At 44.8% G+C, this 17992-nt stretch overlaps 1 protein-coding gene across 3 annotated transcripts in view; it reads right to left on the bottom strand.

Annotated features, from left to right (window-relative positions):
* Positions 1-652: 652 nt before the first annotated feature.
* The window catches only part of CLVS1 (clavesin 1), a 124169-nt gene continuing 106829 nt past the window's right edge, over positions 653-17992 (bottom strand). For 2 of the 3 annotated variants that reach the window (XM_053242592.1, XM_053242590.1), the window contains one exon: positions 653-1888. In XM_053242592.1, coding sequence (XP_053098567.1) covers positions 1801-1888 — 88 coding nt within the window. In that variant the 3' untranslated portion in view covers positions 653-1800. The remainder of the gene's footprint in view (positions 1889-17992) is intronic. The other variant, XM_053242591.1, reaches the window with a different exon arrangement.

Below are 17992 nucleotides of genomic sequence, written 5' to 3'. Positions count from 1 at the left end.
GGAGCGAGTGCTGCTGGGATTGTGTTTCTCTTTGGGCTGCACACAGCCCAAGGAGACAGAGATGGGTGCCTAGAGTGCCTATCTAATAGGAGACTCCTCCAAGACACCGCACGCGTCGCACAGTGCCTTGTGGGATACTCAGAGGATGGGAAAACAAGTCCTCTCCTCTGTTGATCCACACTGTCGGGAGCAGCACGGATAGTGATCCGCGCTGCCCCCAGCAGCACAGATTGTGTGGCCGCATGGCTCACATGCCGAAGAAATGAAAAGCCATCATCTGGGGAAGATAGGTAGCATCCTGCCTTTCCCACCGCCCACAGTCATGTGAATAGCCCCCGAGTCTGCAGCAACTCTGTACAAGCTACATCCTCAGCTCTAAACAATAGATAAATAGTCCCTGAAAGATGATCCTAAAAAGGCAATATGGCAGGAACATGTCATTGCTTGATTCATTATGTATGATCATGCTCAAACGAATGTCATTACTTCCGAGTATAAAATAAAAGTTACACAGTCTTCCTTAGGACAGTGAGTTAACTTCTCTGTATGCATGACTTAAACTTAACATTGAGCTAACTGTTCCATACATGTTGTACAGGTGCCTAAAATGTTCATAGCAATTTGAATAAATAAAGCCACAGCCAAAAAAAAATTCATAACAGTGGATTTTTTTATTCTCTATTTTCATTTGAATGTAGGGGTGGAATTTTGTTTTTGCAAGTAGAGCACGGACAGAAATAGCAAACTGATCTTTGGCATGTCAGATCTACATTTTTCTTCTGTCCTTCCAGAGTTCCTTCTAATGGTGGCATATTGAATAATTCATCCCAAGTTTCCCTTTCTCTTATAAGCATAGCCTATATCTGTAGTTGGTTAAACAGCTCTGCTGAGCTTTCACTTGCTGGAGTGACCTAAATGAAAGGACCTGGAGTGGAACATTAATCACCAATAAGTGTTTCCATTGAGTTCAAATGCCTCTTCTTTCTCTCTTGCCACCACTCCATCAACCCACCCACTGCAGTTGCTTGTGGTGGGGGAGGACACTCATATTATTAAAATTAAATAACTACTTTTCAGATTGCCTGTGTCTGTTTCCTACTCCACTCATTACACTGATCTTACAGGTTTATAGGGAATTTCAGAAGTTAGGAATAATTTTTGCAGGGGACTGAAATAAGTGATCCCTGCAAGTACTGGGGTGATGAGATCACATACTACAGAGATAAATGATTTTCTGCTGGTGATTGCTTAGCTGTTTTTGTTTTTTGTTTTTAAGGGGGGAAATCCAAGGAAGTAAAATCTTTGATAAGACTTCAGGGTTTGGAAGTGTTCTCTGTGGACTGCAAACTAAGTTAAGCCTCTTACCGCAATTTTTAAACTCAAGATGCCTTTAGCTAAGAATTTTGATTGCACCTAATTGTTATTTTAATAAAACGGGGGAAATTCTTGCTTGAACAATATGGGAAAACCTCATCTGCACATCTTTGAATGTGTGTACATAGAAAGAAGTCCCTCATATTTCAGTCATATACCATACATCATTAAAGCGTGGGATAGAAACTCTTTTACAATAAAATGCATCTCTTTATCTTGGCATTCTGGGCCATAAGGAATTTCCCCTTCGGCTTTGGCCACAAAGACGGATGGCTGGTGATGATCACTACTTGCTCTGCAAACATGAAGAGCTTGGTTTCAAGCTGAATGTGTGATAATGTGTATGAAACCTGTCTCTTGCTTCATAGGTTTCTTATACCATTGAAGTCTAATGATGCATTTTTGTGAGTCATGGTGAATTCAAACTCAGTCTAGAGCCAGCAGTGGCTGGGTATTCTCGTTCTCATGCTGATCCTCGTGTTTCAACATTCCGGGCTCCACCACTGATTGAGACCTGAAACAAAAGCAGAGCTGTTAACATATTTGTCTGGCTTCTGTAGAGGACTCAAATTCACGTCTAATTTGACTTCCTTTATATCATCTCAAGAAGTAAATATTTTCACATAGATAACGGAAGCAGGTTCACATGCACACACACAAACAATCACAATGAAAGCAGAAAGTTGTAGATTTTATACAAGTGATGTAGATCATGAAAATATTGCCAAGTAAAACATTTATAGATAAGATTTATATTCTTAAACATGCAATCCTAAGCATGTTTACTCAGAAGAAATTCTTTGAGTTCAATGGGGCTTATTTTCAAGTACATATGTTTAGAATTGCAACCTCAGACAATGCATGTTAACTGTATATGTGTAGGAATCAAGAAGAAACAATTTGTCTGAAAGGCATCACTATATAATAGATTCATATTTCACCAGTGAGAAGTGGTGGGGATGGAGGCTAAAGAACTGAGTCAGATAGAATAACAAATCGCCAGTGCCGGATGGCATCCATCCAAGAGTCCTCAAATAACTCAAATGTCAAATTGCCGACCTCCTTGCTAAAATATAGAACTTATCCCTGAAATCCGGCTCTGTACCAGAGGACTGGAAAGTAGCAAATGTAACACCGATTTTCAAAAAGGGATCCGGGCCTATCCGGGAAATTACAGGCCGGTTAGCTTAACGTCCATTCCAGGTAAATTGATGGAAAGCATCCTCAAGAATAAAATTGTAAAGCACATAGAAGAACAGGCCCTGCTGGGAGTGAACCAGCATGGCTTCTGCAAAGGTAGATCTTACCTCACCAACCTTTTGGAGTTCTTTGAGAGTGTCAACAAGTGTGTGGATCAAGGCGATCCAGTCAACATAGTATACCTGGACTTCCAAAAAGCTTTTGACAAAGTCCCTCATCAAAGACTCCTGAGGAAACTTAGCGGTCATGGGATAAGGGGACAAGTACATGTGTGGATTGCTAAGTGGTTGAAAGACAGGAAAAAGAAGGTAGGTATAAATGGAGAGTTTTCACAATGGAGGGGAGTAAATGTGGGGTCCCCCAGGGATTGAGACTGGTGCTTTTTAATTTATTCATAAATGATCTAGAAGTAGGGGTAAGCAGCGATGTGGCCAAATTTGCAGATGATACCAAACTCTTTCGGGTAGTGAAATCCAAAACTGATTTTGAGGAGCTCCAAAATGATCTCTCCAAACTGGGTGAGTGGGCAACAAAGTGGCAAATGCAGTTCAGTGTTGGCAAGTGTAAAGTGATGCACATTGGGACGAAGAACCCCAACTTCAAGTATATGCTGATGGGATCAGAGCTGTCAGTGACTGACCAGGAGAGGGATCTCACTGAAAGTGTCGACTCAATGTGCGGCAGCTGTGAAAAAGGCCAATTCCATGCTAGGGATCATTAGGAAGGGGATTGAAAATAAAATGGCTAATATCATAATGCCCTTATACAAAACTATGGTTCGGCCACACCTGGAGTACTGCGTACAATTCTGGTCACCACATCTAGAAAAGGACATTGTAGAACTGGAAAAGGTGCAGAAGAGGGCAACCAAGGTGATCAGGGGCCTAGAGCACCTTTCTTATGAGGAAAGGCTACAACACCTGGGGCTTTATAGTTTAGAAAAAAGACAACTGCGGGGAGACATGATAGAGGTCTACCTGTATAAAATTATGCATGGTGAGGAGAAAGTGGATAGAGAGAAATTCTTCTTCCTCTCACATAACGCTAGAACCATGAAATTGATTGCCAGGAAATCTAGGACCAACAAACTGAAGTACTTTTTCATACAACACATAATCAACTTGTGGAATTTTCTGCCATGAGATGTGGTGACAGCCAACAACCTGGATGGCTTTAAGAGGGGTTTGGATAACTTCTTGGAGGAGACGTCTCTCATCGACTACTAGTCAGAGGACTACAGGCCACCTCCAGCCTCAAAGGCACGATGTCTCTGAGTACCAGTTGCGGGGGAGTAACAGCAGGAGAGAGGGCATGCCCTCAACTCCTGCCTGTGGCTTCCAGCGGCATGTGGTGGGCCACTGTGCGAAACAGGATGCTGGACTAGATGGGTCTTGGGCCTGACCCAGCAGGGCTGTTCTTATGTTCTTATGGCTATTGGGTCAATTTTCTTTGGCCGTTTTCAGACAATGCTAGTTTTACCCAATTCCTAACACATGGCATCTACAAAAGAGAATCCACAAAAACAGAAAACTATTTTATAGAATCAAACTGAAAGAATTATCTGCATCTGGCAGTCACAAGGTGCAGGAACTGACAACCAAAACTCAAGGTGGTAGAGGACATTCTCTGCAACCGGTTGGCACATTTTGTTTTTTGGGGGGAACTTACTAAGGGACATGACTGAAAATTTGAAAATTTTGTCTAGTGTGGAGACAGTGGCTAACATCCTGACTGCTGATGCAAGGATGGAGCAGATATTCCACTGCATTCCTCACAGTGGAAGGCGGCTTCTAATGCAGCTGTGGACTTCCACACTTTCACAGCACACACGCCCATGGCGAGGATGAAATGTTTTTGCTGATCTTCCCTGGCTCCAGAAGTCCTCTGTGCTTTCCAAAACTATGTCCCTGAGAGTTGCACAGCCCTCGGGAACATTTTCTTGGAAGGTGCAGAGCACTTCTGGAGCCAGGGAAGATCAGCGAAAAATGCTTCTCACAATGAGTGCATGTGCTGTGGAAGTGGGGAAACCTCCAACTGTGAGGGTACAGTCTCCCGCTGCATCATTACTTCTTTAGGACATCAGTTAGTGAATACAGAGGATTTATCCCTTCCCTCATAATGCTAGTACTTAGAGACGCCTTAGGAAATGAATTTATAGTAGATTCAGTACATTCAAAAGGAAATAATACTCCTTCACATAATACACAATTAATTAATAGAATTCATTGTCATAGCATGTGGTGGTTGTCACTACTTTAGGTGGCTTTACACATTTTAAACATCATTATTATTACTATCGCCTGGCTAGTATAAAAAACTGGATGCTGGATTTGATAGATTTTGGTTAATCCAGCAATATAATCCAGCTCTATATCTATATTATAATATAGACTTGGTTTGAAGTAATATAACTATGGTTTCTTCTACATGCAGTTCCAAAATGAATAGTATTGCTCATCAGGTCGTTCTTCCATATTGTTCTTCCAGAGTCTCTATGCATTCTGGAACAATACACAATGAAACCCCTACATGTTACAGCAGCAGTATTGATGGGCCACCCCATGGATACTGTTTCAAGTGAAATCAACGTTCCTATATTGCACCACATTTTAGTATGTGTTTCAAATACCTCTTATAAGGTGAGTAATTATTTGGGGGGAGGCCAGACACTCTTGTGCTTTTCAGAGCTGTAAAGAGGGAGAATAAGTCTATAGATGCTTTATACCACAATACCAGGATAATATTGTTGTTCTCCGTCCTTTCCTTGTCATTGTAGCAGGATCAGATGAACTTCTGAACCCTTTCTGCCAAGCAGCTGCTAAATTCCCAGGAAACCTTTTGGATTATGATTGGCACTTCTAAGTAATCAAAATATAACAGCCCATATATATGGACTGCAGAGCATGGTTGAAGGACACACCTATACAGCCGCCCTGCTGAAGCTAAGTAGGATCTTTGTGTGGACAGTGCCTGGATGGGTGATCCTTGTATGCCACCTTTGAGTACGACTTTGTAGCTCAGTGGTGGAGTATCTGCTTTGCATGTAAAAGGTCTCAGGTTCAGTCCCTGGCTCCATGTAGGGCTGAGAAAGACTCTTGCCTGAAACCTTTGAGAAACTGCTGCCAGTCAGTGTAGACAATACTGAGCTAGATGAACCAATTGGCAGTATAAGGCAGCTTCCTATGTTCCTATATTAATATTGATGGCTTGGTGGAACGAAGCATGCCAAGTGGGATTTATTTATTTAGTTATCATATTGTTATACCACCTGATATGTACATCTCTAGGTGGTGTACAAAATTTAAAATATTTAAAAATCACAGATTAAAATACAATAAAAACAATAGAATAAAATAGTTATTAAAATAAGTTTTTAAACTTATCAAAATTAATTCTAATTAAAAGCCTGCAAAAACAGGAGAGTCTTGAGGTTCTTGTTATGTTATGTTGCCAGCGCTGCTATTCTGCAGGCTTCCAGAAGCCTCTCTGCATATGTCTGGGACTACAGGCTTGTAGTTCCCACTTTTAACATGCTCAGGAGCTTCATGGGATCGTGGGCTCACTGGTTGTTGTCATATGAGGACAGGTCACTTAGCAGGCAGTGAAACAATTGCCCCAGATTCACCAGCTACCAAGTGAATTGAAAGGGGATTAGCCTTGTGCTTTTCCCTCCATTAGAAATGTCTAAGCAAACCTGAGTTAGCTTTTGAGTTAGCTTCACTTTCAAGGCCTCTCTGTCCAAGGATTGACCTCTTACTTCCCCCTCCTCTGCAGTTGCCTCAAATAAGCTAATGCTAATCAGCTCAGCAGGGAAACAGATAAGGCACTGTGGATGCTACTCCCTTCCCCATCATAAAAGAGCTAAATGGGCAATCGGAGGTGCACTCATTAAAATTACTGATTGGTCTTCTGAGTCCTTCCGACCTGACAGATACTGTTCTTGCACATCCATTCAGTCCATTTACATACAGGTTGTTATTGACCATTCATGACATAATGTTTTACCCAAGCATAACAAACAAAGACAATGGATCCTTTTGAGATCCACTGGAATTTCCCTCCTCAGGAAGAGGAAGCAGCCGGTATTTTTCCTCAGGCCCATTTTGGGCTATAACTCACCCTAGTTTCATGAACCAGTGTGCTTCATTTGTTCGCTATACCGTGGAGTCACGCACTGTTTGGGTGATAGACTTGACATCAGCCATAACACCAGACCGTTTCTTGCTCTTCACACCATTCTCACTCTCAGCCTTCATCACTGGCCCAATCTACCCAGAATGCCTCACTGCTATGAGAAGCTGGCTGCACAAACACAGACCCCTTTTGGATTTCCTCCTGCTGCCTAGCCCTCGAGCTGCTTTCAGTTCACTGCTGCTGCCTGGTTCCATCCCGGAGGAAAGAGGTCCTTTGATTGCACATGAGCCATTAGTGTCCAATCACCACTAACCGAAGGACGAATTTGCATTATAACTACAGCACCCCTCTGGGCTTCCCCTAACCCTGCTCTTTCTTAAATCCCAAAACCTTTTTCTCTGAACCTCCTTTCTCTAGCCAGCCTGGAAGTCATTTAATTCAGACACCAAGCTAAAATGCCCCTTTGCAAGTATCTGGTTAATCAGTTTAACGTATTTTTGGTAGTGATATTGCTCTCTTGTTCCACTGTACCCCTAAAAATTGAGAGCCAGTGTGGTGTAGTGGTTAGAGTGCTGGACTAGGACCAGGGAGACCCGAGTTCAAATCCTCATTCAGCCATGATACTTGCTGGGTGAATCTGAGCCAGTCACTTCTCTCTCAGCCTAACCTACTTCACAGGGTTGTTGTGAGGAGAAACTTAAGTATGTAGTACACTGCTCTAGGCTCCTTGGAGGAAGAGCAGAATATAAAATGTAAATAAAAATAAAATAAGCTCTCAAATAAAATCTTACTTTATTTTGAACTTCAACCACTCTGTCAGTTCATTTCCCCAGGACCAGAACTTTGCACAAATTTATTCTGATGTTGCACGGCTCCACCCCAGCTTGCTAATTCCTCACACAAAGCCTGAATGCATTTAGGGGTGTTTGCCAATCACCCCGGAGCAGTTCCATTAACAGTTACCAGAAGACAAAATTGATTTGGTACCATCCTAGATCATCTACTACTTTATCAAATGATGTATTTGGTGGCAGAATCACCTAAACCTAACCCTCTAAACCTAACTTTGGAGTGTCTTCTGTGTGGTGCAGCCTTCATGAAAAGCTGGCAACTGAAATCTGCTACAGCAACCCATTTTACCAATCTGCAATCTCTCCCCTGTATCAAACTACTACTCACTGCAGGATCGATGTTGCTGCAGAGGTATAGACTGTGGATGATGATATTGATGTGCATAATAATTATTGGGGGATTTAGAACAAAATCCATCTCAAAGTTCAAAATCATGCAGTCTTCATCAAGCTCATTAAGGTAGATGGTCTCTCAATGTAGATATGCAATTTAATAAATAAGTCCTGTTCTCTGCAGGGGCATAATGTTAGTTGGGCAAATGTGTTCAAAGAAGATGGCCTGCCCTAGGCCAAGGGCCCCTCATGCATTCCCCCTGCTCACCTCACCTCACCTCACCTCACCTCACCTGAGTGGGTGGATGGGCTCTTTTCTTGCATGTACAAATGAGAGAGGGGAGGAGAGCCCATCCAACCACTCACTGCCATGCAAATTGGTTGTGAAATGGTGGCACTGGAGAAAGAGTGGCGGCGGCAAGGCAGTGGCCCATCCACATGGGAGGGGTGTTGAGCAGGGGGCTTGGCAGTGAGGCAAGCCAGTGAGGCACCCCAATCTTTTCCCTCAAAATTTGACAGCACCTTTGTCATCACCAAATGTGGGGGGATCCTTTCTGACATCTGGAACACGGGTTACTTCAAGGCCTCTTACACCACTGGTTCTATGCATTTTGTCTTATCCCTGCAGAAGTCCATACTTCCTGCTCAAACTCTTCCAAGGGACAGGCCCACATTATCTGTGCTGAGCATTCTGTATGCTGTACCTGATTATACTTAGATAGCCTTCTGCTATAACAGTCTCCCTAGCTATTCTGTGTTGGTAATTCAGGAGTCTATGACCTAAAGGCTAAAGTTGTGTTTTTATAGCACAGCTGAAATATCGACCTACATTAAGATACTATAAAGGAAAAGCTGGGTTGCATGAGGAGCAGGGAGGGGGAATGAGCAGCTTTAATTATAAAGGCTGTGCTCAGAAAGGCACCTTTGAGTTCCCTCCCAGTCTCTTTAGAGAAGCAGACCACAGAATATTTCCTGTGTTTTTAGATTCCTCTGATTTCTAAAAGAACTGTTCAAAACTGACCACCACCAGTGTCTACACACTGGCTGACATCTAGACGAAGATATACGATAGTACTACTCAATAATTATTCTAAAGGACTATTTAATTTCAGTAGGACTTCTGTCAAGTAATTTAGTCAGAATGTCAGCCACTATTTCCTCACCCACCACCCACCCGCCCACCCACCAGTTCAGAACAATTGAAACAGCCTCCAAAGGTGGGGGGGATGTTGAATGATTGTTAAAACTGAGCACTGTAATATTTTAAAACTGCCCCCTGAAATTTCTGGTAATATCTATAGTAATAACTGAAAACTGTTCCAAATCCACAGTTGGTATTTGAGTTAGTGATTCATTCGCACTGAATGCCATCTAAACATTAGCTAGATTTAGAAAGTACAAATTATGTTCCTCATAAAAATCACTAATAGTTACTTTAACACTGCTGTGTAAAAATAGCACAGCTACCAGAACACCAATGGGAACAATGTTCTGTCTCTTGAAACTGCTAATCTAAAAGAACAAAGTATTAGGGAATGAGTTCTAGCTGGTTGAAAACACTGTTCTTTCCAAGGGCAGTGAGAGTGAATGAGAGGGATCTTCTCTTAAAAAAAATATTCTATTTTTCAAGCTAAGGCCATGGCATAGACCATGTTTGGGTTGCCAAGACTAGGTTTGGGTTGCCAAGACCAGGCTTGGGTTGCCAAGACCAGGCTTGGCTGCTCATGAGAACTGCCAGGAGATGTGTGGCTCCTGGTGGCACCTTGGCAGCAAACCTGCCTAGGGAAGGCACCAGTTAGCCGTGGTTAAGATAACTGCTAGTGTCAGCCCTGGCTGCTTCCAGATGGGCATCCCAGCCCCTGAACCTCCATTCTGCCTGGGGCAGCAGCAGCTCATCTGGGAGTGCAATCAGTGAACCTAGCAGCTCTTCAGAGAAGGTATGCTCCTGCAGCCTTCCCCACCGCTTGCCCTCAAGCCTGTTCGTGGGATTGTGAGAAAGGGCTCTGCAAATTAAGGGCATGTTTAAAGAAGCTAGTATTAGGCTTGAGCCTGAGAGAAGTCCATTCGAGCTTATCTGGAAACATTCTGTATGCAAAAAATTGCATATGGTTAGCCTGCCCATTATAGACTGGGGTGGAAAATATGGTAATCAGGCTAAAAGAGAATGATTTGTCTCTGTAAATAAGCAACTTAATCCATGGAAAGACCATGCACTCTCTGGGACATACAACCAGTTCGGGGATGCCATATGTAGTCTTACAAATGCCCATGCCTACCATTACAGGCCTACCAAAACAGAAGAATTATATGTGGCCCTTACAGCCACTTGCCATTCTAGAAGATAGAACAGGATGGAACTTGGAGATGTGGAATTGGGGCTGAGAGTAGAACTACATGTTACACAACCATGGTGTAAATAGAAGAACAATGCTTCTTTCATGCAACTGTGCTTTGAGGAGTGGCAATCTGAACGAAGGAGGGAAAGGTGCTTAATCCTTTCCCCATCCACTATTTTTCCTTGCAACCCCTCCCATAGGCTGCCTCCTCTCTAGGCTACAAGACCAGGGGCGTAGGGTCTATTGGACAAGGAGGGCAATTGCTCCTGGGCCTAAAGGGTCAAGGGGCCCCACAAGGCTCTACAGACCCATGGCCAAAGTGTGACAATGCCCACCAAATGTTTCTCCCCGCCCCACCAGCTGTGTGACTCCCAATCACTGCCAGCAAGCTGTTTCTCTTTTTTTTTAGGCAGGAGGATGGCGATGAGAAAGGAAAGGGTTAAACCAGTCCAGCATCAACCGTCTTTGATTGGTCCTCCTTGAGTTGTGCTCCTCCCCCACTCTGCAATTCAATGCAGAGTTGGCGAGGGAGCAGGAAGGAAGCATGATGGTCACAAGGAGAGCTGGAAAGGAAAGTCAAACAACCCTTATCTCCCCCACCCATGAATGTAATTTATTTACTCAGAAGCCAATGTGTTTTTTCTCCTTCCCACAATCATGAACTGTGTGTGTGTGTGTGTGTGTGTGTGTGTGTGTGTGTGTGTGTGTGAGAGAGAGAGAGAGAGAGAGAGAGAGAGAGAGAGAGAGAGAGAGAGAGAGAGAGAGAACACACATCGGCAACTGAAAGCCTCCCTTGGTGTATCTCTTTCCTATCCCCAAGCCCTTGTTTGTGCATGTGTGAGAGATTTTTAACTTTTAAAAATGATTTAAAATGACTGTGTTCTTCCCAATAAGTCCTGACCCATGTGATCTTCCCCTCCTAAATTGCAATGAGTTGTTTTCCTCTTTGTGGAAAGCAGAAAGTAAGAGAGCAAGTGGGGTGGAGTTTATTGGCTGGTCGGCGGTGGTGGTGGTGAAATATATATTCAATTGTTTTTCAACCATACAAGTTATCAGAATACATAGCAGAGAGATTTTTAGACTTTAAAAAATTCATTTCCAAATTTCTCAGAAATATGCATTGAGTTCTTTTCAGTGCTTCTCATTTCCTATGTCTGGAAGCTCTGACCATGGCTGATTTTGTTGTCCTTGGTGTACATATTTTGCCAGCCCTCAAAACTCAAGTCCTTTCTTATTTCTTCTCATGTTGTATCCAGAGTCCTTGGAGCAGCTGTGATAAGTGTGTGTGTGTGAACATATAGGGATAGGAACATTGCTAGGGTTGTATGTATGCACATATATCAGATCACAGTCGTAGGCATATTTGTTAAAAATGTTTCTGAGCTAGGGGGATATGTGTGTACAAGTATGTATGTGAAAGTGTATGCATATATGAAGAGGTGTAATATATGCACAGAAGGGTAAGAAAGGGCATGCTAAGAATCTTGTTTTCATCATGTTCACATTGTTTTTCTGCAAAAAATATATGAGGGATGGGGGAAACAAAGAAGATGGGGAACAAGGGAGCCCATCTTCATTTTTTGTCCCTAGGCCCCCTCCAACCTTGCTACACCACTGTTCAAGACCTATATTTGTGTGGTAAACATGAGTTACTGCTGCCATTTCCCATACCTTCATGGGGCTCTCCTAGCTACTCATAAGCTGCACATCTGCACAGAGCTAAGCCCATCCACACCACTGCCTTGAGCACTGAATGCTTCTCCATGTTGTTGTTGGTGCTCTTCCTGCCGCTTTTCTCTGCAAGCTTAAAAGCAAGGAGGCTCGCCAATGGCGTAGTTGTCGGCGTGGCCATCAGGCTCGCCAAAGGCGTAGTTTTTGGTGTGGCCATCAGGCCACCTGTAGGCAGCTGCCAATCAGGCCACCAAAGGGGGCCGGCCTTTGGGGCTGGGCCTTCAGGGGTGGGACTGAGGGCTGGGGGTTTTGGTTGGGCCAGGCCTTTTGCAGACATGTGTTTGGGCTCTCTTGAGTGGGATGGTGCTGGGGGTGTGCCTGGCAGTTCGGGGGCAGCTATTACCGTAGTGGTGGGGAATAGAAGAATCTGCACTGGCAGAGCAGCTGGCCGTTACAGGGGAAGGGAAATCAGTAATTTAGTAACTGTTTCCACTTCCAACTGCTCTATCAACTCTCAGGCCTCGGGGAGCAGCTCCAGCAACCCACAGAGTCTGGCCTTGCTCCTCTGCAATGCCAGGTCAGTTCAGAATAAGACCGAAATTGTCCACGATTTGATCGTGGATGAGGGAGCTGACCTGGCGTGTATAACTGAGACCTGGTTGGAGGAGGCGAGTGGTGCAGTGTGGGCTCAGCACCTCCCACCAGGTTACTCTGCCATGGAGGAGGCCAGGGGAAGTGAGCGTGGGGTGGGGTGGAGTGGCTGTGGTCCATAAGAATACCATTTCCCTTACCAGGACCCCTGTGAGACAGTTCTTATATTGAGTGCATATTTTTGAGGCTGGGAATTAGGGATAGATTGGGGATTCTGTTGGTGTACCGTCCACCCCGTTGCCCAATTGACTCCCTAACTGAGCTGACGGAGCTGGTCGTGGAGTTGGTGTTGGAGTCTCCTAGACTTTTGGTGCTGGGGAACTTCAATATCCACTTTGGGGCTGGCTTGTCTGGTGCAGCTCAGGAGTTCATAGCGGCCATGACAACTATGGCCCTATCCCAATTAGTTTCTGAACCAACTCATGTTGCCGGCCATGCACTCGATTTGGTCTTTTATTCGGATCAGAGGAGTGTTCCATGGGTGGGAGATCCAGTGGTTTCCCCATTGTCATGGACGGACCACTACCTGGTTAAGGTTGGTCTCACAGCCGCAATCCACCCCTGCAGGGGTGGTGGACCTATTAGGATGGTCCATCCGAAAAGGCTGCTGGACCCAGTGGGATTTCAAAAGGCCTTGGAGGATTTTGACGTTGGTGCGGCTGGTGATTCTGTTGATGCCCTGGTGGGAACCTGGAACAGGAAACTCAACAGGGCAGTAGACATGATTGCTCCTAAGCATCCCTTCCAACCTGCTGCAAAAAGGGCCCCTTGGTATACTGAGGAGCTGCGGGGGCTGAAGCGGTAGGGTAGGTGACTAGAACGCAAATGGAGGACAACTTGGTTCGAATCTGACAGGATTCAGCATGTGACCGATTTGAAGGCTTATGCGGCGGCAGTGCGTGCTGCAAAAAAGAGATTCTGGTCTGCGCACATTGCAGCTGCAGTTTCACGCTCGGCGGAGCTATCCCAGGTTGTGAGGAGTTTGGTTTCTGCTCCTTCTACTTCCAATCAGTCCCCAGAGTTGCTCTGCAGTGATGCCTTTAATGGGTTCTTTGCGAATAAGATCTCCTGTATTTGGGCCGACTTGGACTCCACTGTTTCTGCAAGGTCTATGGAGGTGGTGTCCAGCAATCCTTGCAGTATTAGATTGATCCAGATTGTTTCAATCTGTGACTCCTGAGGATGTGGACAAGCTGCTTGGGGCGGTGCGGCCTACCACCTGTTCTCTGGATCCTTGCCCGACTTGGCTGCTTCTGTCTAGCAGGGAGATTGTTGGAAGTGGCCTAGTTAATATTGTAAATGCATCACTGAGGGAGGGTAGGGTGCCCCCCTGTCTGAAGGAGGCAATGGTTAGACCACTCTTAAAGAAGCCTTCCCTGGACCCCTTAGCGATGGACAGCTACAGGCCAATCTCCAATATCCCTTGGTTGAGCAAGGTGATTGAGAGGGTGGTGACTGACCAGCTCCAGGCAGTCTCAGAGGAAACTGATTATTTAGAACCATTTCAAACTGGCTTTCGAACTGGCTATGGCCTTGGTCAGTCTGATGGATGACCTTTACCAGGGAATTGACAGAGGGAGTGTGACTCTGCTGGTTCTTCTCGATCTCTCGGCGGTGTTCGATACCATCGACCATGGTATCCTTCTGGATGGCCTGGGGGAGTTGGGGATAGGGGGCACTGCTTTGCAGTGGTTCCATTCCTATCTCTCAGGTAGATTCCAGATGGTGGAGCTTGGTGACAGTTGCTCCTCCAAACAGGAGCTGTTATATGGAGTCCCTCAGGGCTCCATTCTGTCACCAATGCTTTTTAACATCTACATGAAACCGCTGGGTAAGGTCATCAGGAGGTTTGGTGCTGGGTGCTATCAGTATGCTGATGACACCCAAATCTACTTCTCCTTTTCATCTTCAGGAAATGGCAATCACTCTCCAAATGCCTGCCTACAGGCAGTGATGGGCTGGATGAGGGATAACAAATTGAAGCTGAATCCAAGCAAGACGGAGGTGCTCATTGTGCGGGCTCAGAATCTGAGGGGTGAGTTAGATCTTCCTGTGCTGGATGGGGTTACACTTCCCCAGAAGGAGCAGGTGTGCAGCTTGGGAGTACTCCTGAACCCAGGCCTCACCCTAGTATCTCAGGTGGAGGCCATGCCCAGGAATGATTTCTATCAGCTTCAGCTGATTCGACAGTTGCGCCCATTCCTTGAAGAGGATGACCTCAAAACAGTGGTGCATCAGCTAGTAACCTCCCAGCTTGACTATTGCAATGCGCTCTACGTGGGGCTGCCTTTGTACTTAGTCCAGAAACTTCAGTTAGTTCAGAATGTGGCAGCCAGATTGGTCTCTGGGGCAACCCGGAGAGACCATATGATGCCTTTTTTGAAACAGTTACACTGGCTGCCGATATGTTTCCAGGCAAAATACAAAGTGCTGGTTATTTCCTTTAAAGCCCTGAACAGCTTGGGTCCGAGATATCTTAGAGAAAGCCTTCTTTTACATGATCCCCACTGCATGTTAAGGTCATCTGAGGAGATCCGTCTCCAGTTACCACCAGTTCATTTGGTGGCGACTCAGAGGCGGGCATTCTCTGTAGCTGCCCACAGGCTGTGGAATGCACTCCCAGCAGAAATTTGTAATCTTACTGACCTTCAAGAGAGCCCTTAAAACCCATCTGTTTGGCCTGGCCTTTCAGGGTTTTTAATTAGTTTTAATTGTTTTAATGTTAACCTGGTTTTCAGGGGTTTAATTGTTTTGATAATTTGTTTTTTAAGATGTGTTTTAATTGGTGTTCATATTTATATTTCTGTTTTAATTGTTATTGGTTTTAATGGTTTCTGTTTTTAATTGTAAACCGCCCTGAACCATTTTGGAAGGGTGGTATAAAAATTGAATAAATAAAATAATATAAATAATAATATTTCCCAGCATACCACCTCACATTGACCAATAGGTGCTATATGTTTATGGCAAAAGCAATTCCTCCCCCTTTCCCCTCATTTTTGATCCTACAGACACACAGCTGCTTCACACAGGACATTTTTCCAGCACTGGGCTAATCTCTGTATAGGAAAAATGTATATGAAGCTGCTCTGATTTCACAGATTGAATTAGAACCTTGAACTGTGAGACACTCCTTTTTCTTTTCTTTTTCTTTTAGCCTGTGGCTGCTGGAAAGGTTTCTTTTCCACTTGCAGCATGAAACAATCTAAACTCTCTATTTTAGGACTAGGCTCCATTAAGAAAGAACACAGTGCACGCAACCTGCATGCTGATGTTCCCAGCCTTTTACTCCTCCCCTAATACTCCTTTCTTTGTGCTATTAACAACCTTATTTGCTAAAGCTGCTTTGAAAAAACCATGGTAGTCCTGCTGGGCCTTTCCCCTCGAGTCAAGCTTTGTGCCTTTCAAACTGGTACACTGTAACCAATCAATCAGGCCATGCAGCAAAGCTCTCTTCACTCCGCTCTCACCTCCCATCTGCTCATTTCCTTCTAATTCTTTGCCTATTACACCAACTCCTCCAGGCTATTATCTTCCAGTGATTCATTCCTTTTGAGGGAAATAATGATGAGGGAAAAGATTTCCTTCTAACACACAGCTATTGATTTTTTTCTTATTGATAACATGTGAAGGATTTTATATCTCCCAGTGTTTGGGGTTCTTAGGTGGCAACACCTCAGAAATGTCATCCTTCAGATAGAGTTCTTTTCTCTCCTCACTGGGCAGCTGAAGGTGTGCACACTGCCCCCAACCAACCTCCTTTGCAGAGCCTGCCCCACCAAAGCTCCGCATTATTTTTTAAAGTCTTACTGCAGCCAAGGAGTGGCTGGTGGGGGGAGCGGCGCAGCCCTTTTCCCTTCTCCCCCCTCCCCCAGTGGCGGTGGGGTGGGAGCAGGAGAGACGCTGGCCCCATCCATTTGGGCCAGCATCTATAAGCAAGTGCAAGGCGCACCTGTGCAGTTTAGAGATCATCGCAAGCCCATGACATCAGCTGTGGCTTAGCTGTTGGAAGGTCCCAGCCCCAAACATTTGGAGGCTCCCCAGGAACTTGGAGGACCAGTCTGGGGGTTAGTGCACCTCTGCCTCCAGCTGTTTTTGGTCTACAACTCCAATAAACTCCAGCCACAGTGGCCAATAGCCAGGGGTTATGGGGTTTGTAGGCCAACATCTGCAGGGGGGCCAAAGTTGAGCAGGCCTGCACGATACACACATAGACATAAGTATGCACACCATTATTCACATGTTGTTTTCAATACACACATAGTAGTACACTTTCTATCTGTATCATGCATTTGAGTGTCCTGTACCCAGGTTCGCTTTTAAAGTGAACTCATGTACAGTCATTCACACAAGAACACGTACTGGTGTGCAGGTAAAACATAATGCCTGAATAGGGCTTAAATTACAGTTGAGACTTTAATGGCTCCTGGTTTGGATACAAGCTCAGTGCAAACTGCCTACTAGATTAGAATCATTTGGACAATGGTTTTTCCCATGACACTCTATGGATGCGAAAGCTGGACTTTGAAGAAGCAAGACAGAAAAAGCATTGAGGCTTTTGAACTTTGGTGCTGGAGAAGACTTTTGAGTATACCATGGACAGCCAGGAAAACAAATAAATGGATCATAGAACAAATCAATACAGAATTTTCACCTGAGGCACAAATTTGCATGCTCAAACTATCATACTTTGGACATATTATTCGAAAACCCAGCCCCCCTGAGAAGTCCATAATGCTGGGAAAAGTTGAAGGAAAGACAAGAAGAAGACCAGCAGCAAGGTGGATGGACTCGGTTATGACAGCAATAAATGCACCATTGTGAGACCCTAAAGGCCAAGCTGAAGACAGATCATCCTGGAGAGAATCTATCTATGTGGTCACTATGAGTCGATACTGAATTGATGGACTTAATGAATCAATCAATCAAATACAGCACAAGCCTATGACTAATTACAATTATGTTGAATATCTTTTCCTTTGTAGTCAACGCCCATATTGGGTCAGACAGATGTTGCACAATAGAGTATTCCACAGGTTCTGACATTTCTTGGAAGAACCTGAGAGCAGTCAAAAGCCTAGAGACCAGTCTATTTTCATCCTGTCTATTGGTAACTATTCCTCCAAGAAATGTAGAAGGAGCAGAATTCCCAAGGGGGAACCACCATTGGGCGAATTAGTTCAAAGAACCCAGGCCGCCAACAATCAGGGACCACAAGCGTGGCCCCAGACACGCCCCTTGCATCTGACATCAGACATGGAAGGTATTATTTCAGTATGGAGCCAGAATTGGCTTGCACTGTGTTAGCAGCGCGGCCAGAATGACTCTCCCTGCCTTAAAGGCGGGGATAGCTGCTCCTGGTCTCGCTGCCAATGCAGCGGGGCTGATTGCTCTCCCTCCCAAATGGGGCTGTGCGGCCCCATTTAACTTGGCCTGCACTGC

Source organism: Hemicordylus capensis, chromosome 4, assembly GCF_027244095.1.
Source record: "Hemicordylus capensis ecotype Gifberg chromosome 4, rHemCap1.1.pri, whole genome shotgun sequence".
NCBI lineage: Eukaryota > Metazoa > Chordata > Lepidosauria > Squamata > Cordylidae > Hemicordylus > Hemicordylus capensis.
Note: the sequence above shows the minus strand (reverse complement) of the source record. Positions and strands in the feature narration are given on the sequence as shown.